The following is a 25,393-nucleotide window of genomic DNA, read 5'->3' on the forward strand; positions in this document are numbered from 1 at the left end:
ACTTACCAAAGCCTAACGAAAACTGTTTCCTAACGAATCCCTCCTCGAGGGGATTGCAATAAAAAGAACTACCGCCTGCGAGTTTGTTAAAACAAAAAAAAATAAGAGAAAAGTCTTCAAATTGTTTTCCAATCATAGCAAATCACATGAGGCACTATAGGAGATGGGGGGGTAAAGGAGGTGGAAAACTCCAAGTTTTCTTCGACCATTTTGAGTGGGAAATTTATGAAAACCCAAGGAAATCAACTTGCCATCGGACAGATAGCACTGGCATGGGTTGAGGCGGAGCAGCCAGGATAATAAGGAGTTGCAAGCAAGTTGCGGAACACTCCCCAAGGACTCCCGTGGACTGGTGGACTCGTCCTTCTTGCAGGACCTCCGTCGCCGACGCCATTCCACATTTATCACGAAATTTATGGGCTGGAATGAGCTTTGATGATGTGGAAATTTTTTCTCGTTAGATTCAAAAGTTTCCCATTGCACTCAGAAAATGGGAAATTGATTTAGGACAACTAATATATATGCTTAGATATGAGGAAAATTGTTAAGGATAATAATAAAGGGATTATAAGACTTAAAATAATAAATGCAAAGCATTAAACTGAGGAAAATCTTAATTAATTAAAGAAATAATAAGATAGGAGGTTGCTTAAATCAAATGTAACTAAAAGTAGAAACACTTTAGTTTTGTAAAAACTTTTTAGTATTTATTTTGGCAATAAATAAATTGTATTTAAACTCAATGGTTAGCTATATACTTTGCCTTATTTTATGAGCTAAAAATACAATTGCAATTTCCCTAAAATTCGAATAATTTTTGTAATATAGTTTTTTCCTTGTGCAAAACCCACACGAAATCGATGAAGTCGGTCGCTCCAGCTCAAAAAATGAGACGATGCCGAGTGGATTGGCCTCATCAGACGACCACTGACCACTTGTGGCTGCTAACAAGTGCCCAGGATGGAAACGGAGCAAGGACATCGACAGACGATAGACGCTGCAGAAAATTAACAAGAAAATGCAACGACAAATGTCTGTTCTTCCCCATCCTTTTAGCAATTTGATTAGGGAAATGTCTGGCCCTGGCAGACTTGAAAGGGGGGAAAAAACAGAACTAAAGTCCCAGTCTCTCAGTCTCCCAGTCTGAATTCCAGGAAAACCGCAGAGCCACATATTACACTTGCCACGGCGCATACTAATTAAAAAGCACACAACAACAACAACAACAAAAAAATAACACAAACAGCCAAGCTACTAAAATTAATTGCGTAATTAAAACAAAATCTTTTTTTTTTTGATAAACTCCACACTCCCAAACCCTTTGGGGAGAAACCACAACGGATTGATGATTGTCCCGGCTTATTTCGTTAATTGCATTCTGGTCAAATATTGGCAGCTCAATTAAATGAATTAAAATACATTTTTGCTTTGAGCATAGAGAGCATTGTGCCAAAAGGGATGCTGGGGGGAAGTCCCAAAATTATTTGACAGGCAATTACAATTTAGAAACGATTCGGGCAAACCGCACACCCATCAGGTGTGATTAGTTTTGTGCGGTGCGTAAATTAATTTCTATTATTTTTATTTACTTAATTTTTTATATTTTTACTTTTTGTGCTCTATGAGTAAGTACATAAAAGAAAAAGGGTATTATAGATGAGGGCCGATATATGATGAAAAAGACATTTCCGACACCATAAAGTATGTATTATTAGTATATTATTGATTAGTATATTATTGAATACACTTTTAATTTGTTAAATGGTATACAAACTATGCTCCTTTATTTACTAAATAATAAGTGATAAAAACTTAAAACTTGTTTTGCTTGTTTATTGAGTTTTTAAACATTGATTTCGTCACACAAATATAGATTGCAGAAATCTTTAAATTCTTGCAAATATACAGACTCTTAAGTTTATTTATACAAAAAATATATCTTTAGATAGACCTTTAAATACTTTCACTATTTATTTTTTTTATTTTAGTAATCAATATAAGTAACTTAACTGTTCAGTTACCATCCCTATATCTCTCCTCCAATTCGCTTCGTTCAACTTAATCCCCGCCAGCGATTAGTTGAAATTCTAATGGAGACAATACGAAATGGACTGCATTTGGGGGATAATTTTCAGGCTCATTGCATCCTGCTCCGTCGGGCAGAAGAGAGCCTGGCGATAAAATAAAAAAAAAATTAAAAACCGTCAGGTAGCGATGGTCGCCCAACAATTGACAGTTGGTTGCATTTCCAACCGCACTTAATTAGCAGTTAATGATGCCTGATTAACACGCATTATGGCACCGAGAGCCATTCCTCTGAAAAGCCCGGATATATACACACAATTCCACCTGTCCGGCAGATGTTCTGAAATGTGTAATCAATGCTTTAGGCGCTGCGGATTACAAAATAATCACGAGGCAGCTGGCCTAAAAGTATGCAAAAGAAAATGCCCCGTCGGAAAAGTGAAAATTGTGTGGATCCAAAAAAGAGAGGAAATATTGCCATCAACAGCAGACTGGCCGGGCTTTGAACTGGTAGTCGAATAGCTAATGACCTGTAATTTATTTTGAGAAAATATTCTTAATGAGAAAAGTAAGTATTTTAAAAGGAATTTAAGCAGGAAATGGAAAAGAAATGTTTTCTAATTTAGAAATAATAATTATATAAACAGTTTTGCTGTTTTTGATGATTTTATTTCTTTAAATGTGATTTTTTAGTAGTTTTATAAGGTTTAAATATATATTAATTTTAGAAATATAAAAACAAGAGCTTATCATTAAAGCAAAATTGTATAGAAATAATTAAAAAATTTCCCACACAAACCCAAACACATATTAACCCAAAAAATACCCCTTAACCCCCGGCTTACTCAATAAATCGGGCGTAAAAATTGATGTGTCCCTCGAACCACGAATCTTCGAACCTGGAGCCCATCGCAGGACGACGGCTGGCTTACGGCCTTTAAAGCGACACTGCGGAATCGAACGTGCAGGGAGTGGAGTGCACATGGATATGGGACATGGATCGCTGCGAAATTGACAGTATCAACGTAATTATATCAGCGGGAGGGGCGGCGGGCCTGAAAGCGGCGCAAACAAAACAGTAAAAGGCGGAAGTCCGCGAAGGAAGGGAAAAGCAATGGCAGCCACTGAAATATGCAAACGTTGACTGCCTTCATTTATTTTTACTGTTACTGCATATTGGGGCGACATCGGTGGCAGGAGCGAGGACGGGCGGACGAGCAAGAGGCGCGAAAATAATCGTTATCCTGGACAGGTGGGTCCTCTCGATACCACCGTTCGATGCCAGCAGTTGCACTTCATTTGCAGCATTAATTTGTCGCCCGTTGATTTATCTGACCAGGCTATATATACACATTCACTGTATATATAATATATATATAGGGTTGGGATATATATACCCAGGCGGCGAATGAATTTATGAGCTGAGGGAAAAATGTCGAAAATCGATTGGCGAGAGTTTGTCACTTCCACTTTGGAGTTGACCAAGTCAACGGCTGTTGCATTTTGCATATATTTATTAAATCACTTTATTTCTTTTTGCACAAATAATGCAAAATAGTTATGCAAATCTTGTGTAAAAATGAATGCGAAATGGATTTGGTTATCTTTCTGCTTAGATCGTGCATATAAATGATAAAAAATATATATAATTCATTAGACTTCAAGCAAAGGGAGGTCTAAGTTGTTAACCAACTCTTTAAGGGGTCGATGAACTCTTTAGTTTTAATTTCAAGGAGTTGGAAATTTGATTTTAAGAATGAGATTTTAAATTCATAACTTGTTTAAAATTTTTGTATTAATTTTTTATGTTTATTTTACCTTAAATTTACCAGGGAAAATATTTTCTTTGTAATTATATATGAAAACTACACTTTAAGAGACTGTATAAATGTTAACTCATTAGAAACAACTTTGTAATGTAGGCTGATTAAATTAAAGTTAATTTTACAAGCTTGTAAAACCAAAAACCTTATAAATAATACCAATTTCCTACTAATCTATTCAGGAAAACTACGTTTTAAAAGGTTTCCACAAAGATACATTAATAGAAAAACACTTTTCTCTTAGTTTATTAAATCCCTTAAAAGATTCAAAATCCCAAATCCTACTAAAAAAAACAATTTCCAATTTAATAATTCATGTAAACTACATTTTAAGAGGTTGTAAACGGTTTGCTTAACCATTTTTTTTACCCTTTTGGCCAAACAAAACTATTTAAATCCGAGCGAGGGAAAATATTTGTTTTGCCATGTGACATTTTCCAATACCATTATTTCTGGCAGTATTTTCGTTTTTCTTTCTTTTTTTCGTCAAGCCCTTCAAGGGGAACGAACTATATATTTTCCTTATATATATTTTTTTTTTTTGCTGCTTGTTTGTGCCCTCGGATGACGCCACCATGCAATGCATGTCAACTATTAACAGGCAAACAACTAAATTACGTATACGCAACGTTGCATGACCACCATGACGCGTGGTGGTGCAGCGCTAGAGAGAGTGTTTGTGTATTTGCTCGAAATACATTTGCAGTTTCGCTTTATTGGCGCTGCAAAAATAATGGAATTGTCAAAATAAAAGGGGGTTAAGTGCTTGTTTGCATAGCTTTTTGACAACTCCGTGGTGGGGGAAAAAACAGAATTCAATGGAAATTAAATCACAGTGGCGTCGGCAAGTCTCCATTGGACTTTTTGGCACCGACCGGAAAAATTGTTCATTAGCAATTTGTGTAATTAAAAGGAGAGAGTGTGCCGCGATTCAAGTGGTGTCCTTCAGCGAAAAGTGGCACTTCCTCCTCCTCCTCCTCCTCCTCCTCCTGTCTGGCTAATTTGTTTTCCGCTTGGCAGTGACACATGGCGTCGGTCTAGCTGGCGTCATGTTCAACTTTTGACCCGATCGAAAACCAACTGCTGCTGTTGCTTTCTGATTCTGATTCCTAGCCCACTGGTTTCCCATCTCCGTATAATTAAGCAATAGGCTCGCGTTATCATAGCCAATCAAGAGGATTAATGACCGACGACGACTGCAGACCCAATAGACTAGGTGGCCCCCGTGTTTTGGGCCAGACTTGGTTACCAGTTTTCGAACGGCTTTAGTTTTGGTAGTTCAATTTGATACACTAAGGCATAAATGTTTTTTATGCAAATGTTATTTAAATTAAGACAATGGCAAAAACAAGCAAGTACGAATGGAGATCAACAGGTTCGGCTATGGTGACTTTATATGGAGCTACATTTTATGACATTAACTTTAGGTTGAACTTTAACTTATGAATCTTTAAAAGTATGAGTTTTGGTATCTTTAATTTGAAATAAAATAGCTATTTTAGATAAATTTTATTATTACGAGAGACCTTTTTTTAAATATTAATTAATCTGAAGTGAAATAACCCGAACATTTTATTTGTGGTTTGTTTAATTAATGTTATTTCGTAATTTTTAATGTTTTGAATGTTTGTGACACGATAAATAACGTTATTTCAAGTATTATATATAAATATAGACACAGGATAATGCATATAACTCTTATAAAGTAATAGTTAGAAAAATGTAACCTTTAAACTTAACCTGCAGTTAAAAAACCTTCAAAAACTAAGGGTTAAGGGTTTCAGTAAAATCATTTAACTATTATAATGGATTTTTAAAGTTTCAATAACATCATATATCTATTATAATGGATTTTTAAACAAATTTTCAGAAGAATACTATAAAAACTTAACCATAATTTCTGAAAATACGTTCCTCTAATACCGCAAATCCCCTACTAAACTGTGTAGGGCACCACAGTTGACCATTGGCGGGGCTCGTAAAATTCTGGTTTCTGGCATATTAAGAGACCCTGATATCCGCACTTCTTCACTCGGTCTAATGTTTATCTTTCGCCTCTGCACCGCGCCCAGGTTTTGGTATAAATACCCACCGAGTGATCTGTCCCAGACATACTAGAAACGCCAACGTTCCAAGTAACACATACAAAATGGTTAGTATAGAAGAAACCTCTTCTTGAAAGGGTTTTTTTTTTTTTGATTAAAACCAACATTTCCTTACATTCTTTTTTTTGCAGAAATTCCTGGTTGTCGCCGTTGCCCTGCTGGCCGTTGCCCATGCCGATGTCTCCCACCTGTCCGGTTACAACTACGCTCCCGTGAGCGTCCCAGCTCCGGCTCCAGCTCCCCTGCCCGTCAAGGTGGCCCCGGCTCCCGCCCCTGTGAACACCTATATTCCCCCAGCACCGGCACCAGCTCCCATCCAGATTGAGGTTCCTCTGCCAGCCCCAGCACCGGCTCCAGTTGCCATCCCAGCTCCCGTCAAGGTGGCTCCCGCTCCTGCCCCAGTGAACACTTATATTCCTCCCGCACCCGTCCACGTTGAGGTTCCCGCTCCGGCCCCAGCTCCAGTTGCCATCCCAGCTCCCGTGAAGGTGGCCCCTGCTCCTGCTCCTGCTCCCGTCAACACCTACATTCCTCCCGCACCCGTGCACATCCCAGCTCCTGCCCCCGTCAAGGTCGCCCCTGCTCCAGCCCCCGTTCCCGTCCTGGCTCCCCAGCCCGTTCTGGAGGAGATTGAGCCCGTGGCCGCCGATGGCTACCGTTACAAGACTGTGCGTCGCCGTGTGATCCGTCGCCGTTATTAGAGAGCAACTTCTTCAAGGATCCCTATAGATGGGATTGTGAGTGAGCGAAAAGTTTCAAAAATATAAGGAAAAGAGATTTTAATACTTAAAAAATTTGTGTTTATTTATGAGGGGAAAGATATTTAATGCTAACATTATTTTTAAAGTCTTAAGGGTTTCATTTGGGATTACCTTCTTTGAGCTAGAAATTTGGGCAAACAAATGTGATTTAAAATGGGATTTTTGTAGTATAAATTTACATACTTAAATTTACTATTAATAAATCAAAACTACCTTATTTAGGATAAACCAGAAAAAACTACTTTTCATAGTCTAATTTTGAACACAAACCATTTAATAAGGTTTTATAACGTTTCTATATATAATGAGGTTGAAAAATATAAGTTCCTTGAATTAACAATGTTTTATTACAAGATTTCCTATATATAGAATTAAAAGGCTTAAAGAAAACAAACCCTTGTGTTAAATTAACCAAAATTCAAACCATTTAAACACAACCTTTATTATATTTCCTTCTCAGAACTTTAACCAACATTCTCCTTGTCTCAACCATATGCTAAAAACACAAATAAACTGTTTTATAAGCCAGGTGTTGTGTGTGCAAAGCCGCCAGGTCTCGGACTCAGGTAATTAATTAAGCTCTGACAACAACAAAAAACCCGCTAATAACATGAGACACCACCGGCAGACATTGTCAAGATCAGCATAATCTAAGCAAATTGAAATTAATTTTGGCATAAACTTGAAACGAAGCCATAGGCCCGGCGGTCTGCTAATAATTTGCCAAAAAAATAAAACCTCACACAAGACAGACTTAAAACGAAATATAAATTCAAATAAAATAATTTAAGAAAAGACAAAACGCAAGCCAATGGAGCGTGTGACCCACGAACATTCATCAAAAAAACATGAAATGAAAACAAAATAAAACCATTATTCAACCAACAAAAGGTTTGTTTGATCTAATTAAAAAATATATATATATATGTATATATCTTTTGAAGACTGAAACAAAAAGTCAGCTCAAGTCAAAGCAAAGATAATGCAGAATATGGAAACCAAACCATTCAAAAAAAATAAATGTATGAAAAAATAAAACTAGAAAACCCGTCAAACTGCCTTGGCATTGGAGGCTCGGTATATGGTGTATCGTGTGTGTTGTCTTCCGATTTTATTTTTTTGGATTGAGGAGGTTAAGACCCCCATGTATCATGGGTTCATCATGCAATTAATTTTAGCTGCGTTTGACCCGAAGCAGCAGCAGCAGCAACGAAAAACAATGAGCTATAAAAACCGCAGGCATACAACGAGTTCGGCAGCACAAATCAACTTGTGATCCAAGCAGCAACAGCAGACAATCCATACAAGATGGTGGGTACAAGGATATATAACATTATTAAGGATCCTAAAATAAAAACATAATACATTAAAAGAAGAAAGAAGAAGGATTTTCGTAAAGAAGAAGTCCAAGTCATGAAATTATTACTATTTCTATAGGTTATTGACAAAGATAAGGCATTACTTTTTGGAAATCAAAACTAATATATATTACTCTACTAAAGAATTTTAAAGAAAACCTAGAGAAACTGTCTTTATTGAAATAATATTTGTCTTTCTCATAGAAATTCCTAATCATCGCCGCCGCCTTCTTGGCCTGCGCCTATGCTGATGTCTCCGAACTGGGTTCCGGTGGCTATGATTATCCCCAGCCTGTGGCTCCTAAGAATACCTATATTCCACCCCCACCACCACCACCGCCGCCGGCACCCAAGAACACTTATATTCCACCTCCTCCGGCACCCAAGAACACCTATATTCCACCTCCACCGGCACCCAAGAACACTTACATTCCACCACTAGCGGCTCCTGCCAAGGCTTACATCCCTCCCCCACCACCACCACCACCACCGGCACCCAAGAACACCTATATCCCACCTGCACCTGCACCAGCTGCCCCCGTTGAGACCTATATTCCTCCCCCGGCAGCTCCTGCTCCTGCTTACATCCCACCCGCACCCGTTCAGGCCGAGGAGCCTGTCCTGGAGGAGATCGAGCAGCCTGCCCAGGATGGTTATCGCTACAAGACCGTGCGTCGTCGCGTCTTCCGTCACCGCAACTAAGATGTTACGGGAATGTGTCTGTTGACTAATGTGATAGGCCACAGCAAAGGTCACTTTGCTGCGGAATCTGTTAATGTTTTATGTTTGAAGATTGAAGTTCGTATTAATGGAGATGAAGAGTGAATAAATAAAGAAAAGCAAAACTAATTAATAATATTGAATACATTCAAAAAGTAGGCTGGTTAAATTAGTCTAGAAAATATACAAAAGAAAAATAAACATGAAATTACAAACACTTCCCCGCTTCAAGGGGGGGAAGACTCATCCCTAGCCAGGATGTGTCTGCTTAGAGAAAATCAGGAGCGGAGACCAGGGCACTTCTCCCTATTACGATGGCTTCCAATAGTCATGATTTTGATCCTTTTGGGCTGGTCCTATCACATCTTCGTCTTTCAGGTTTGCATTCGTAAAGTGGACAAATTAATCTGGATGATTCTCCTCCTGTTGGGCTATCATTTGTTGCTGTTCATGTTCCTGTGGACTTGGTGGAAATGCATTTGTACATCACCAATCGCAATACCCGACAACTGGCAGATATCAGTCGAGGATGTGGATAGACTTAGTCGACCCAATAGTTCCGAGGCTGAAGCAAGGATATTGCTTAATGCCGCCAGGAATTTGCCCATTAATCAGTCCACCAAGGAGGGAACGGTGCGATATTGCCGCTACTGTTGGATCATTAAGCCGGATAGGGTTCATCATTGTCGCACTTGTCAGATGTGCGTTCGGAAAATGGATCACCATTGTCCTTGGGTGAAGAACTGCGTACATTTTCATAACTTCAAGTACTTTATGCTCTTCCTGTTCTATGCCGAACTCTATTGCTTGTATCTCTTTGCCGTCCTGATCTATGATTTCTATTTAATTTCCCAATTTCAATTGGAAAACCTACATCAGGATCATCTGTGGGCCTTGGGTCAGCATGTGTCCTGCTTCATTGTCAACCTATTCACCTTGATCATGTTCGGCATTAGCTTAAGTCATATGGCCAAAAATCGCACTACCATGGAATCAGTGCATTCTCCGTACTTTTTCACTTCCGGCAAGAACAATAATGGCTATAATTTGGGATGCTTTAAGAATTTCCAAGAGGTTTTGGGGAATAAATGGTACCTTTGGTTGATTCCCATTCAAAGTTCACGCGGCGATGGCTTGACATATCCACTGGCCATTGAGAGACTGAAGACGGGAAGAGTTCAGGCTGGAAGGAGTCTCGATGGTCCCACTAGAGCTCAGGTTGTCAAGGCTAATATGGCAAGATTGTTTGGTATTTGTACTGTAAATGATATAGACTATGCAAGTGAATAAATGTTATTAGCAAAAAGTCTTTGGGTTTCCCGGAACAACTCGTGGAGTGGCAAGACCATCAACATCTTAATTTACGATTCATTGGCAGCATCGTCTTTGAACTCCATTGCAGTCCTTTCAGTCCAGCATCCTCCATAAATCCTCCACATTCCAGCTGCCTTGGCTATAGCCTCTCCACCACTATCCACTCGATTTTTTTATCCTGAACCATACTGCAAAAGTCGTTTATAAAACGCTTAACATTCGTGACATATTTCGCTCGCGTCGAGCACAGAAATTTATAGACTTTATCCATTAGGAAAACAATTACGAGTGCAAACAATGGCCAATGTGCGATGGCGATGCTGGACTCCCTGCCTGGCCAGAGGCACTGCCTCGGGGCATTGAGCATATGTTGAGATTGGCCCAGTAGGTTCATTGTCCTTCTTGGGTAGCATTTTATATATAGATATATATTTTCTTATTATGCTGCGGCGACTTGTCGACTTTTGCTGCAACACAAATCCAATTACCTTCAAAATAATAAACTTATGTACATACCAAAAAGGAAAAGAATGCCATCCGAGAGTCCTTCTCAACCTCCTTTTGCTGCCGTACGCACATTTTGCTTTATCAACTGTTGATAGACTCCGTGGGGAATTTTCCGTATGTCACGACAAAGAAGAAGAAGAAGGAGCTGGAAATGGAAATGGAAAATGCTGTCTGCTACTTGTTCTCTTCCCGAGTCCCCGGCACTAAGAAAAATATATCGATTTTAAATAAACAAAGATATATGTAGTTTATAAAGGAAAAGGTGTCTTCAAGTCTTGTGTAGAAATCGTTCAAAACCAGCTAAGGATTCAGAATTTTTCCTGGATCCTGTATTCTAATTTTCTTTAGTGTAAGGACCCTAGCCCCCTGGCTGATTTCCACAGCTTGTTTGCTGCTCATTATTCGCCTTTGGCCGGGTTCTTGGGTCCTAGGTCCTGGGTCCTGGGTCCTGGGTCCTGGAGACGTGTTCCCCGGTAGTTGGCCGCCAAATGCACAAGAGCAAATAATAATTTTTTGCCACTTGCATGTCATCAGCATAAAGTAAGTGCAAAATATGTGAACGGAAATTCGCCTTAGAGCGCAAAAGTCAACAGCAATTGGCCAAAAGGACCACAGGCGGAGAAGGGTGGCAGAAGGATCTGCTGTGCCACCCTCTGGCACATGTCCATGTGAAAGTCCTTGCCCCTTCCCCCTTGTCGTAGCTTATTGAATTCGCATATTTTCCCATTTTGCATTATGGACAAACATTTTTTCCATTTCGCCATCCTTTTGTTTTTTTTTTTTCCTTGCTCTCTGTTTGATTTTGTAATCGAGGATTTGTTTGGGTTTCGATGGGGTTTGTCCCTGCTCATTGAATGTTTCAGCAATTTTTGGTTAAGTCAAATTGGTCTAGTCGTTGGCTTGACCTTTTTTGGCCAGACTTTCTAAAAAAAGGGGAGAAAAATCTATTGGAATGCCTTCACTGCTCCACCAGAGAACATGTGTTTGGCCTTGAGCGGTTTGTTTAGGCCATTTGTCGATTGGGTTATTGGTGGCAGTTGAAGAGGGTTTAGAAGGCAGGATGGGACTTTGTCTATAGGAAAAGTCATTTGAATGGCGATTTTGACATTGGAAATTTCGAAAGTGGCTGATGTGAACCTGTTGATAAGAAGGATTAAATTTGAAAATTGTGGTTTGTTCTTCCTGAAACCATATAATGAGACTTAAGTCAGATAAGTTTAAGTTTAGTGTATTTTCCTGTTCTCTAAACTTTGACATAGGCAAAAGTAAATGCAAGACATTAAACACATTTTCAGTTACAATTTCTCTTTAGTTTTTTACTCTTCAAGTGCATTTTTCTGTGATGTTATTTACAAAATTCCACTCGAGTTAACAAATTAACAATAACAATCAACTTTCAACTTAGTTGCGGTGACGGAAGACACGACGACGCACAGTCTTGTAGCGATAACCATCCTGAGCAGGCTGCTCGATCTCCTCCAGGACAGGCTCCTCGGCCTGAACGGGTGCGGGTGGAATGTACTCGGGTGCCGGGGGTGCTGGGGGAATGTAAGTCTCCACAGGAGCTGGGGCAGGTGCGGGTGGTGCAGGTGGAATGTAGGTCTCCACGGGAGCGGGAGCAGGGGCTGGCTGCTGGTAATCATAGCCAGAAAGCTCCGAGACATCGGCAAAGGCGCAGGCCAAAAAGGCAACAGCAATGATAAGGAATTTCTGGTGAAATATATAATTAAAGATTAATAATAAAGTTATTAGAATGTAATTTACAGATATCTAAACTGTTTTATATATGTATTTTAAGTAGTATCAAATCGTATTGAGTTATCCCTTTTATTTACTATTAAAAACTGTTACATTTTTCACTTATTTAGCTATAACTCCTGATAATAGAAGTTTAATATTCACTCACCATGATTTTCAAGTGTTTAGACTGCGCTCAACGAAAGATGTGTGCTACTGATGCCAAGATCTTCGATGGCTTTTATATATGGCCAAGACTCTTTTTGGCCACAATGCCGAAAGCCAATGGCAACGGAAGCAACATTAGCCCCCAGATGACTTTGAACTTGATCTGCGGCTGATCTTCAATCGCTCACTCAAACCGTGATCGATGGATCTAGCAGATTCGAACCGGATTTTTCAGATGCACAAGCCATAAATTGATGGAAAAGTTTGATCACGTTTTGTGTTGGCTTTTGTCCGCCTAATGCATCTTAAAGTGGCCAACTGATGACCATCATAACCAAACCAAATCACATATGGACGAGTCTTAAATCTTGACTTTTGGCTTTTGTTTTTTGTTTTTTGGGGGGCTCAAAGAGCAGCCCTTTAATTGATTTGCTTGTTGAACTCGACCTTGTCCTTCTGCGGCCCCCGCATGGAAAACACACGGTGCTTGAGCCTCAGTCTTTGCTTGATTAAAACCAAATTTAATTTGCATCTCTGTGTTGGTTTCACTCGCTTTTGTTTGTTATTACTCGCCGGGCAGAGTGTTTATTGCTGAACCTAAATCCCAATTACGAAAAACCGATGGGGAAACTGCAGTTGCCAAGTTTAAGTGGAGGCCAAATGGTTCTGTTTTTGGCCAGAAAGGAATCGGTTGGCACAGTGGGAGAGGTGTCGTTTTGGGAACTTCAAATATTTTTAAATTAAGTGGAAAAGTTTAGCTGATGAGAGTTTTTTAAGGAGGAAAAGAGAAATAGGCAATTTTCAGAACTTGTCTTTTGGACAAACAATATGTGTTTCAGTATAGGAAAATATTAGTTATTTAAGTAATAACTATTTTATAAATATTTTAATATAAATCAAAGTTATTTATAATGCATTTTAAAGCTCCTTAATTAATCTAATTTGTTTAAAAACCTCCACAAGATATCTATCAAACTATTTCCGATATATTTTCAATGCTATTCAACCACTGTCTGATTTCCTGCATTTCCATTGCGATTTCCCTGCCTCATACCCGTGGCATATTTTCATTTCATTTTGGTTTTATTTTGCAGCTCAACATTTTCATTTCTTCGTTTCGTCTTCCACTGTTGTTGTGGCCCTTGATAATATTGCAAATAATTTTCTTTTTTATGTTGATTATTTTTTGGACAACCCGCCCAGGCCCAGGTCCTGGCCCAGACACCTGAACCAACCATCCACCGCCAGCACCTTCCACACCTTTACAGCCTTTTTTTTTATTATTAACTTCGTTTTCATTTGTAACGTTGCCTTCGCGAGCTCATCATATTTTAATGTGGAAGGGATTCAGAGGCATCGTCTTTTGGCTCTTCTTCTCCAGTAAGAGCTCCATTTTCCCTGGCTCCTGGCTGTGTTCTATGTTTCAAATTATTCTCGAGAGATTTGCAGTTCGTGATTTTATGGCAGTCGCGGGAAAGAGGGAAAATCAGCCCCAGGACCTGCTTAAAAATGGGGGATGGAATGCTGCCACACCACACAACCATTCACTGTGAGTTAAGACATTTCCCGAATGCAATTGCAGCTTTGGCTCTTAATTACCCCGCTTAAGTCCGTATTAACTCTGGCCTAAGCCTTTTTTAATTTGCCCCCTCCTCGCTCCCCCTTCTGGCCGGGCAGCTGTCGTAATTGAATTAGGAGCCAGGAGACAATGCAGCGTCGCTGAACCTTTCACGCTGTTATCCTTGATAATTAATTTAGACGCCATTGTCCAGTGCACTCCCCCTTTGGCAACCGGCAAATCCTTTGCCATTTCACATCACGTGCCACGTTCTACTCCAGCCTGTTTTTTTTTATGTATTTCTTTTTTTCATAAATCGCCAGGACACACAGAAAGTTGTCCAGCTGCTACACACTCAGAGGGGGCATAGGGAGGGGTAACTGACCCCCGAAAAAAAATAATAAGAATAGAGAAAGAAAGTTCCCATTTTTATGGGGAAAAAATGAAGCGGCAGTTTTGACAACGCACGTCCTCAATGAAAGGAAGAAAAAGGACACTGAGCAAAAATAATAAACAAATATAGAAAGCAGAGAAAACATATTTATTTTTTAATAATGTTGAAGAATTTAGGAAAAACAAATTAGCTTTATTTGCAAATAAAGTTTTAAATTGATTTTAGATAAATTTTCTTAGGCACTAATTTAAATAATAATAATTAATTTATTGAACCTTTATGAAAATACATTTTTATAATATAATTTATATAGATTTTGGGCAATATTTTTTTTTAACCAAAGGTTTAGGTAAATTTCCGCTTAAAAGAAGATAAGTACAAGCATAAAATTACAAAACATAGGAAATATATGTCAGCTATTATAATTATAAATTAAACTTCCTTAAAAATTCATTAGTTTTAGTGTGGGAAATTGTATGTAAAGTGTAGGCTAAAAATGTCCCCACAAGAATGATTAAATTATAAAGTAAGAAATTTATAAGTAAACAAGAAAGGAAACTAACTTCGGAAAGCCAAAGTTTTTATACCCTGAAGTTTCCAATTGATTTTTATGTTTTATTCGCCAATAGATCATTATTGAGCCTAAAATAATCCGATTCTTTGAATTAATATTAACTTTATTTTTATATGAATATTTGTTTCGAAAAATCAAAGTTTAAAAAACCCATAATTAAGTCAAAAAATCATTCATTTTAAATCGGAAAGCATTTTTATGCTAGTTTTTATTAGGTTAATAAATCTGCGTACCCAAATTAAAATTTTAAGAAATTAAAATTTTTGCCAATTTTTTTAAATTTTAACGATGTAACCCCTTATAAAATTTTGAAAAAATTGGTGAAATTTACTTTCTGCCAGAATCATGCTTGATCGACTCGGCTGTTGATGATGATCAAGAATATATATGATTTATAGGGTCGGAAATGACTCCTTCACTGGATTTGAAGCTTCTGACTATAATTATAATACCCAGCAAGGGTATAAATATGTTTTTTTGCCTGAATTTGTGTGACTTTAAAAAATGTGATTTCATAAAATTTGTATGCAATATATACTCCCAATGAAAAAAAAACGTTATCTCAAATAGTTATTCTGCTTCTCTCAGTGTAGTAGTTAGGTCCAGGTCATGTGGCTTGCATATGAAACTACAATAGACAGGTACAAGATGCACACGTAGCACGCAGTGCCAGTGGAGAAGCGACAAGAAACGAAATATGGAATGGAATCACCTTTTGTAAGTTTTCGGGGCCATGAAATCGAGTTTACATCTTACTCCTCCGTTTGGCAGCGTTCCCATAATTAAATGTCAAAAATGACGCTACGTGCAGAGCAAGCAAATTGCTTGACGAGTGCCGGGTCAAAGTTCACAACAAAAGTGAAGAAAAAATCCAGTGGGATTTATGCAACTTTTAGTCGAAAAAAAATAAATAAATAAACTTATTGCTAAAGTTGTCGAAATGTAAAGTTCTTGGGCCAAAAATCGTTGCATACTTTTACAGTCACAACTAATTGCTTAGACCTGCGACAAGGAAACATGGAGGTAGCAGGTTCAATTCCCAGGCAGGCTAAGAATATATTTTTCCCTTTTCTTTGATATTTGTCATTTTTTTATATTATTCTTCCTTTTTTCTTTCTATTTTCCTTTTTCAGTTAGTCAGGACTAACTTTTCTTGATATCAATTTATAATTTCTAGTATCAAGAATAGCCATTTGTAATCGCTTAATTTAGTGCCAGAAACTTTTACACAAAACGGAATACAAAATAACCAAAAACCCTACAAAAAAAATTACGCCAAAAGTAATTTAACATTGGCAGTGCTTCGCCCTCCTCTTTCTCGACCTCCTCGACTCGCATTTGCCAAACTCTCGAACAAGTAGCTGCAACTATTTAAAGTTTCCCTTTTTGCTGTTGCTTTTCCCCTCAATGTGTATCGTACTTTTTATTGCCATTCTCTATTATTTGTTGCCCCTCTGTCGTTCCATATGCATATTATACCCCCGAGGCATAGGAAAATACCGCCTCCCGTCCTGTTGCAGAAAGCCAGACAACAGCAACGACGACGAGGACGAGAACGGCGATGGTTATGAAAAAGTACTTAACGTGCACAAAACTTATGTGCCAAGAGATTTTATATATATTTTTTTTACTCATAGTCGGGCAAAAGTTACAACGACATGCCAATTTTTCAAAGGACTACAGGGGGGCAATAGGTACTCCAGGGGAGTACAGGGTGGTCCTGGGAAGCTTATAAAATATTGCCAATAATACGTTGTTAGCGGAGTTGCCTCCCCGAACGCAGAACGCATTTCTCCTGGCAGCAGCCAAACTTTTAATGCACTTCCCACAATGCACAATCGGAATGAGGCAACTCCAGAAAAAGGACTCTGCTCCAAGGGGGATTAGAGGACGACCACATTAGCCTCCCTGCTGAGGAACTAATTTGTCAGATAAAAATCAGAGATTTAATGTAAATAAATAGAAACCTCATCCGAACTCACTAACAAAATATTGTTCGCTCAACCTATCAAGAGAACAATCATGCTTCTAAATGATAAGTTTTCATATTTATTTTGAAAAAGTGTTGCACCACTCAGAATTCGCCCTATTCGTTACGAAACCGAGCGATCATCGAAGCCCTGCGCCCCGAAGGATACGGACGCCGAAGCGCCGCACCACAAAGGGCACTGGGCAAATCCTCACGCTGCCGAATAAGACGATTCAACTCATCAACGCGGGTGCACTTGGCTTTCAGCTAGTGTGAAAGTATGTGAAGACTGACTACAGAAATGATCCTGTGAAGTATAGTCTTAAAGATTGAGTGCCCGACCTGTGGCCCTTGGTGCGGAGCGAGTCAGAACTTGTTGTGAATTATAAACGCACGCACTGGGTAAAACGAACAGCACGCGGGTAGATAAGAAAACGTTCTATGAGAGTGTTGTTGTTGCCAGCCTTTGGGGGTGGGAATATCTTCTAATATTTGTTGTTGCTTGAATTTCTAGCTTGACAACTATTAGACAAGATCGAAAATAGAAAAATAATATTGAAAAAAAAGTATTTCAACTTGGCAGCGGTGGGATTCGAACCCACGCCTCCGAGGAGACTGGTGCCTTAAACCAGCGCCTTAGACCGCTCGGCCACGCTACCACATGGCGGCGGGCGGTCGAAATCGCATATACAAGCCCGAGCGGTCTCTCTGTGCTGCTAGAAGTGTCATGAAAATTTGTACTTTGAAATTTCTACTCCTATTTGCTAGGAAGTCTGGCATTTCAGGCTGTCTTTGTTTCTAGTTATTTCCATTGTGGCTGCTCCTTGTTGCTGCCAGTAATTCCCCAGCTCTGCGGTCTGGCCAAAACTATTTCGTCGAGTCATTCATTTCATTTACAGCTCCTGCTGGCGGGCATATTAAGTGGACATCTATCTAAACCTCTTCTGGAGCGTTTGGAATGCGGCTATTGTTCAGTTTCCGTTCCTGGCATTTCAATTTGTCAATTGTTTGAAATTTAATTTGAATCGGACATAGCCAGCGTGCTGCCGACATTCTTGATAATGCCCACAATTAACTCCATTAGCGTTTGCACCTGGCCACGACCAGGTAGTGGTAGCTCGCCTCTGTGCGCTCTGGTTGTACGTGATTTTTTGTGTTTTCCGTCTCTCTGGCGTGGGAATTGAACAATTTCACAATTATTCCCATGCCGGTTGCCCTTAAATTTGTATAAATTCACGTGTGTGTGGCAAGTATCTTCCCTGCTGACGCGGCGTCTGACTTTTTGCTCCCTTTTTTCGGTGGCATTTTAATGAAACCACAAATGCTGCGTTGCTCCGTTGCTCCTTTGCCGCCCCACGACTGCGGCCTTGTATAGCACCCTTATGGCAACCGCAGACTTTGTTTTTGTTTTGCTTGTCGTCCCGTGCAAAGATTTTTATTGCAATTTTCTAATTTCATTGCGGAGTCTTCTACCCAACTCCAGCTCCTGTTGCTATTCCTGCTCCTGCTCCAGTTTGAGACCGTTTCCAGCTCCACCGGCTTCAGTTTATGGCCTGCAACAATGGGAAATTGTTGCTGCGGTTGCATGTGTGAGCAAAGACGACCACGACCACCGCCTGTCACGCATAAATTCGCATTTTCATTTGAATTTTAAACGCATTTCTAAGCTGACGCCGCCGCCTGGAAAACTGCTGACAGTTTTGCAAAATACAAATAATAAACATTTTAATGCAGAAGAGGAACAGGCGGAAGGCTTGTGGCTGAAATTGATTTCGTTTGATTGACATTTTCCTTTTCCCAAATGAGAGCATTTATATGCGCCGCAGTGTGGGCGCAAAAATAAAGACAAGGTGTTGCGGCTATAAAAATAGTTGAGCAGCGCGCAGATACTCATGTGCCCCTGTGTTTTGGTTTTGCTTAGAATGTCAAAACACCATGCGGGCCGTAGCTGAAGCTCTACATGAGTATTTGGCACGAAATAACCAAATGGTAGCGTGGCCGAGCGGTCTAAGGCGCTGGTTTAAGGCACCAGTCTCCTCGGAGGCGTGGGTTCGAATCCCACCGCTGCCAAGTTAGAATACTTTTTTTTCAATATTATTTTTCTATTTTCGATCGTTTCTAATAGTTGTCAAGCTAGAAATTCAAGCAACAAATATTAGAAGATATTCCCACCCCCAAAGGCTGGCAACAACAACATTCTCATAGAACGTTTTCTTATCTACCCGCGTGCTGTTCGTTTTACCCAGTGCGTGCGTTTATAATTCACAACAAGTTCTGACCCGCGCCGCACCAAGAGCCACAGGTCGGGCACTCAATCTTTAAGACTATACTTCACAGGATCATTTCTGTAGTCAGTCTTCACATACTTTCACACTAGCTGAAAGCCAAGTGCACCCGCGTTGATGAGTTGAATCGTCTTATTCGGCAGCGTGAGGATTTGCCCAGTGCCCTTTGTGGTGCGGCGCTTCGGCGTCCGTATCCTTCGGGGCGCAGGGCTTCGATGATCGCTCGGTTTCGTAACGAATAGGGCGAATTCTGAGTGGTGCAACCATTTTTCAAAATAAATATGAAATAATAAACTTAACTTAAGATGAGGTACTTGGGAACATTTCTCGTTCTTTAGATTACTTGAGAGAACAATTAGTTGTTAATATAAGTTTTGATGACGCATTTCAACTCTGCTTGATTTGTAATTAATTTATATAAAATCTCACCACTTCTTGCAGCTCTTGTTAGTTATAGGCTCTTCCCCAATTTGTCTATTTTACTGTAGTTAAATTTTAAGACTCATAAACATTGCAGCTACAGTATAATTAAACGCAGTCCCTTGACGAAGATATTATTGCTTCCCGCTCGTCTGCTCTAAACGTTGCTACTGTTGCTGTTGTTGCTTTGTAAAGCAATTAAAACAGCACTTCAGAAGCGACCCTTTTGCCGCTCCGCTTGTTGCCAGTTGCCAGTTTCAAGTGTTTTTGTTGCACGTTGACAGTCCGTTAAAGGTGACACAGTGGAAGTAAGGAAGGACTCAGCGCCGCCCCACTGTGCATTATAAAACATTTTAGTGGGAAGCAGATTTCCGCTTTTTTTGTTCCCTCAAGTGTGCTCCGTGCTCAAGACTTGACAGTTGGAGTGGTCGAAAAAAGAACTGCAAATTTGTAATAAAATTTTCGCTAATGGCCCGGGGTGAGGCGGTGGAGCCTCTAATTACTTAACGCTGCATATGAATGGTCCTTAAGCGGGGGCGTGATTTTTGGCTTAATTCAGAGTTGCAACGATCTCAATTAGTGGATGATGCTGATGACTACTCGGCGAGTGCTTCAAGTGCTCTGTGTGTATGTCCTTGGTGAACTTTTCCATGTTCGTGTTTTCGGTTGCTTTCCCAGCGAATACCTGCGTATACGTAATGTCACCGTAAGGCATAAATATTTGAGGAGCATGTATCCTGCTGCACGCAACAACAATTAAGTGTTGCCTAGTTTTTGTCAACCGAGTCCCATTTGGCCCCCACTCAGCAGGGGTCTCGTTGATTTTTTCTCTTTTTTGCCATTTCTGTTGCCAAAACACATCACAACACGTACTGAAAATTTATTTAAGCAATGCAAAGCAAATACGAACTACCATTTTTGGGGACAGTGCGGATAATAAACATAGAGAGGGGTTTTTGTTTGTATTCTATAATATAGAATATAATAAAAATATAATATAATATAAAATAGAATATAATATAATACTTTATAGATATTAAATAAAAAGCTCTAGAAGTTGGAATTGGTCAAGTATTAATATAAATCGGCAATTTGATATTGATTTGGGACTCGGTAATATTATTAATATTTTTGTATTATAAAAACCCACTGTTCCTTGAACCGTTTTTACATATTTTTCTTGTAAATTTGACTTAACAAATGTTTACCAAGCTCTTTTTTTTAGAAATTTTTAACATATTTCAAATGAATATAGTTTTGTAAAATAAAAACTAACAATTATGACCCACACTGTACACCTTTTTTTCAAGTTTTTGCTTACAATTCTCGTATGTTTTGAGTGCTTACGTAAAAACACATTTGGAAATGCGGTTAAAAGGAGGCAAAGGACTCCAAAGGAGCCTGGGGAAAAGGAAAAGCAAGCACAGCATTTGAGGCGGTGCCACCTTTAGGGGCCGGAATTGACATCATCATCATCATCATCGTCCCTTCGAGGAGCCAATCGATGATGATAATGACACTTCTCCTTCTTGATGATGATGATGATGATGACGCTGGTGATGGCAATGCGGCTGATGCCGTAATTGATGTCTTTGCGACATGCTTTCGCAAAGTGTTTACGTTGGGAATTACCCATGTGTGAATGTACGAGTGTATGGGACCACGGACCACGCCCCCTTCCGCCCCCCAGCTAGTTGACAGCCTGCCGTTTACGTGCACTTAATGAAATGTGCCCCAAAATGGAGGCACGTACCGGGCATCTATTTAATGAGCCTCTGCCCGGCAAGAGGAGTGTCCTCTTCTCTTCATGAAATTTCGGTGCAGAAACTGGGTATATCTATATATATGTAGTATGTGAGCTCATGAAATTTTTAAATGTCGCAGCTAAAATTCAATTTAATTTAGCTTCCCCTGGAAAATGCGCTCTGCAGAAGCTATAGCTGCATTATTCAATGGCACTCACACGTAAGCCGCTCGCAGGATAACAGGAGGAAAAGGATGAGGATGAGGTTAAAGGAGGTATCCTTCCCCCCAAAACTCTCCAACCGCAGTTTAAAATTCATGTGAGCTTTTCAACAATTTTCCCCAAAACAAAATGCGATTAAATGTGCGGAAAATGCTGAGCTCTTGTTCTCGGTTTCATTCTTATTGTTGTTGCCTTGCATAAGCCACAATGGGTTAAGGCAACGTCTTGTTTGCACATGTGTCGCTGGTGGGGGAGGGAGGGAGGATTCTACCACATAAAAAGTGGGAAAAGGGGAAGCACACACACACACACCCACAGAGAGAGAGAGAGAGATGCCGAAGGTGCAAAAATGCGTTAAACATAACATGCTAATTCCTGGCGCCTGCAGCTTCAATCTTTCACCTGGCCCAGGGTTTTCTCACTAAGCAACCAACCCATTCCTATTTCAATTCCCATTCCTAAGGCCATTTCCATTTCCCAGGCAGCATGCAGCGGTATATCCTTCTGGCCCAGGACTCGTTGGCTATGTAATACGAGCGTTTTGTGTGCCATTTGATGCTGAAGTTTTCCTCTATTTTCTGCCATTTGCCTTTGTGCTATGTGTGGACGGGGTTTTCACTGCCAGAAAGTATTTTCATTTGCATAGAAATTTAGTACTTTCCTATTTAACAGTATTTAGATTTAATAAGGGATATATAAATACCAAAGTAATTAATTAATTAAACTAAACAGGTTTTCTAGATATTATTTCTGTTAAAAAGTATTGTGTGAAATTCTCAAATATTTAAATAGAAAATTAATTGAAAAGCCTCAAAAGTATTCTACGTGCTTGTACATTTTAAATAAATTCTACATTATAAATATGTGCTTTTCAAAATCATTTATTAAGAGTATTTACTCTTCTCCCATCTCAATCATATTTTTCACACTCTTTCCTCCACTCTTTCTTCTTTTGGTTACATTTTTTTTTTTTGCATTTGTTTTTTCGTACTTGGGAAAAAGTTTTCCAGGCTGAGGCAGACAGTCGCCAAAGGGCGTGGCCGTTTGCCTGACTTTTTGACTTGATTAAAGTTAAACTAAATTTAACTAAAATATAAGAAAATAAATTAAATTGGAACTGGAACTGGCACTCTTGATCGTTAATTCCGCAGCCCTGGTAAAAGCTTTTCCAAGCTTTTCCTCTCTTTCTTCCATTTATTCACGTGCTATCAGTTGTTTGTTGGCCAGTTGTCAATTTGGTTTGTTTTTTTGGCATGGAAAGTCCAAAAAACGGAGGAGCAGCCTTTAAATATGGTCCAGCTGTACGGATTGGTATTGCCGTCCTGGTGCTGCACACCGTTGGCTGGCTGGGCTGGAAGGCTGTGAACCAGGATGCGGCTTCCAAGGAGGCAAAGGTCAATGCCAATGCCAAGCACGAACAACTGCGGGCAGCGTTAAAGGAAAAGTGACATAATGTGGAGTGAAAACTCTGGGGAAAAGCCAACAAGCTGCAAGAGACTGTGTTAATAAAGTTAATAATTTAAAAAATAAATAGAAAATGTGAAATGTACAAAATAACAAACAAAATGAAATGATATTTGAGTTGTTTAAAAATAAATAAACAGAGGGAGAGATAATATAGCTTTAGCTCTCGCGATCTTATTAAATAAAGCTTTCGAAGAGTAAGAAAAAAATAAACAAAAATATATAATTTATGTTCAAGTTCTTAAATAGATTTAAATATTTTACCATTCTCTAAAAACTTTAATGATTACTTATCAAATTTCCTTTTACTTTTTAGGAATAATAACAGTGTTATTTTTCAAATATTATTATGATAATAACATGCAGTTAAAACAAATATATGATTCCATATCACAGGGTTTTCGTTATATCATATTATCAATATTAATATTAGCTGAAATTGATAAAAGAATTGTAGTCATATCTGGGGAAACCCCTTCCAAATGCTATACATTTTCCACTGATATTTGACCTGCTGAATGCCTTATTTAACTACTGATAAATACTTAACGAAAAATATAAACATTTCCCCGAGATTTCATGATCAAACACTGCTCTGTTAATAAAGTAAATATTAAGTTAATAAGATAATAAACTTGGCCCAAAGAGAGAGAGCTACAAGAGGCAGCTTTCGCTCTTGATCTTTGCAGAAAGCTCAAAAGCGAGCTAAATCTGCATCAAATTTCTGAGCACGACTTTAGTATCGTTATTCACAGAACCGAGAGCAGAAGTCTACAGAAAACGTGCAAAAATATATAATATATATAATATAAAAAGAATATAATACTCATGGAGCTGCTATCAAGACTGTTGATGATCATCGGCCTGCTAATGCTGAGCTGGCATTGGGCAGCCACCTTTCCCAGGAGTCAACCTGTGGCCACAACTCCGGCAGTTAATCATCAGGAAAATGTCAAAACAACACCTGTATTCAATACCACAGATATATTCGTGCAGAGCATTTTCGATATAAGCCCATCGTGTCAACCTGGATGGATACTCGCGGGCAGCAGGTGCCGTAAAATGGCTTGAAGTGATATAAAAGTCAAAAGGGGAACGTGCCTGAAGCTACATAATTATAGACAATAAAAAGTAAACAATGAATAAATCAGAAAAATGTATCAAATAGAGCCAAGTTTTTGGCCAAAATATACAAGTAAAACAAGTAAATTGTCTTAATAATCAATGTAATAAAGGTGTACCAATAAAAAAACATGATCTTTTTATTTCTTACACAAATAATTTCACATAATATAATTTATTAATATTCATTAAATAATTTTACGCTGGCTTTCGACAACGATTTAAATACATCTTGAATCCCACGGGACAGGGAATACTTGGATGATTCTCCAATGACAAAAGTAATGTCACCACAAAGAGTAGATTTAGGAATATTAGCAGGTTGTTCTTCATCTTAAAAGCAGTTAATTTCGAGATGTGTATTCTTCGACTTTCGATTCTGAACTAATTCGCTTTCTTTATTCATTTTTGTGTTTATTGAATGGGTTCGGTGAGTGCTAGCGTTATCTGCTCTCATCCTGGGAATATTTGCGATGTAATCACATAATTATTGGGAATAATATGATCTAACAATATAAAATGACAGCTCGACAGTTCGGAATAAATTTGAAATGTGTACACGTTCCGCCACATTTGTGGAAAAGAAATGCGTTTATTGATTTTTTTTATAAATGTATTTATTATTTCTTACCAATTAAAGTAATCAATTTAAAGAATTATTGTATGCATGTTATAGTAAATTTTTCGCTCATTCATAAATTTGTAGAGGGATTTGTTACGCTTTTAATTTGTTTCTTCAATTAACCACAGTCTTTGGAGTTTGTTTTCTTTTCAAATGCCTACAAAGAGCTAAAATAAAATCGTATTGTTAGTAAAAAATATTCATTTAAAATTAAGTAATTATTTTAATATATTTCTAGAAATACATTTTATATAGTTTTTGAAATTTTGAAAAGCAAAATAGATATAAATTGGCCTTCGGCACCAATATGAAATTAACTTCAAACCTTTAGGATTAGAGTATTTTTAATTATAATTAATTATATATGCTACCAGACTTAACAATTTTTTGGGGTAAGGTGATTCATCTAAGATTCAATTAGTGTATTGATGTGCCTTCTTTGACACACGACTCAGAACTAATTTGTTTAGATTTTATTTAAATGAGTTCTGTAAGTGTTGT

General features: G+C 38.7%; 5 protein-coding genes and 4 non-coding genes across 9 annotated transcripts; 6 read left to right on the forward strand and 3 right to left on the reverse strand.

Annotated features, from left to right (window-relative positions):
- Positions 1–6,078: 6,078 nt before the first annotated feature.
- Positions 6,079–6,654, forward strand: LOC110182045 (uncharacterized; the record flags this gene model as incomplete). The annotated part of the gene is made up of 1 exon (XM_020949983.2): positions 6,079–6,654. A coding segment is annotated over one exon (576 nt), but the record flags the coding sequence as incomplete, so codon positions are not given.
- An 871-nt stretch (positions 6,655–7,525) lies between these two features.
- On the forward strand, positions 7,526–8,774 carry LOC110182035 (uncharacterized). Its single transcript, XM_086829162.1, has 2 exons — positions 7,526–7,534; positions 8,277–8,774. Exons 1-2 carry the CDS (start codon positions 7,526–7,528, stop codon positions 8,772–8,774), a joined length of 507 nt encoding a protein of 168 aa, XP_086685288.1.
- A 164-nt stretch (positions 8,775–8,938) lies between these two features.
- LOC110179335 (palmitoyltransferase ZDHHC15) lies at positions 8,939–10,098 on the forward strand. Its single transcript, XM_020946833.2, has one exon. It carries the CDS (start codon positions 9,051–9,053, stop codon positions 10,080–10,082), a length of 1,032 nt encoding a protein of 343 aa, XP_020802492.2. The 5' UTR covers positions 8,939–9,050; the 3' UTR covers positions 10,083–10,098.
- A 1,727-nt stretch (positions 10,099–11,825) lies between these two features.
- Positions 11,826–13,187, reverse strand: LOC110182024 (uncharacterized). The gene is made up of 2 exons (XM_086828267.1): positions 12,520–13,187; positions 11,826–12,323 (listed from the first exon to the last, which is right to left on the reverse strand). The coding sequence occupies exons 1-2, from the start codon at positions 12,520–12,522 to the stop codon at positions 12,015–12,017; spliced, it is 312 nt and encodes a 103-aa protein (XP_086684393.1). The 5' UTR covers positions 12,523–13,187; the 3' UTR covers positions 11,826–12,014.
- Positions 13,188–17,113: 3,926 nt separating this feature from the next.
- Positions 17,114–17,337, reverse strand: LOC147644370 (small nucleolar RNA U3). The gene has a single exon (XR_015270790.1). It is a non-coding gene; the product is annotated as a small nucleolar RNA U3 (small nucleolar RNA).
- Positions 17,338–17,590: 253 nt separating this feature from the next.
- TRNAL-AAG (transfer RNA leucine (anticodon AAG)) lies at positions 17,591–17,672 on the reverse strand. The gene has a single exon. It is a non-coding gene; the product is annotated as a tRNA-Leu (tRNA).
- A 1,329-nt stretch (positions 17,673–19,001) lies between these two features.
- On the forward strand, positions 19,002–19,083 carry TRNAL-AAG (transfer RNA leucine (anticodon AAG)). Its single transcript has one exon. It is a non-coding gene; the product is annotated as a tRNA-Leu (tRNA).
- A 250-nt stretch (positions 19,084–19,333) lies between these two features.
- Positions 19,334–19,557, forward strand: LOC147644371 (small nucleolar RNA U3). The gene has a single exon (XR_015270801.1). It is a non-coding gene; the product is annotated as a small nucleolar RNA U3 (small nucleolar RNA).
- Positions 19,558–22,651: 3,094 nt separating this feature from the next.
- On the forward strand, positions 22,652–24,400 carry LOC110180273 (uncharacterized). The gene has a single exon (XM_086828271.1). The coding sequence runs from the start codon at positions 22,938–22,940 to the stop codon at positions 23,130–23,132; it is 195 nt and encodes a 64-aa protein (XP_086684397.1). The 5' UTR covers positions 22,652–22,937; the 3' UTR covers positions 23,133–24,400.
- The last annotated feature ends 993 nt before the right edge of the window (positions 24,401–25,393 follow it).

This window comes from Drosophila serrata, unplaced genomic scaffold (assembly GCF_035046125.1).
Source record: "Drosophila serrata isolate PLE 108 unplaced genomic scaffold, ASM3504612v1 contig_184, whole genome shotgun sequence".
Classification (NCBI taxonomy): Eukaryota; Metazoa; Arthropoda; class Insecta; order Diptera; family Drosophilidae; genus Drosophila; species Drosophila serrata.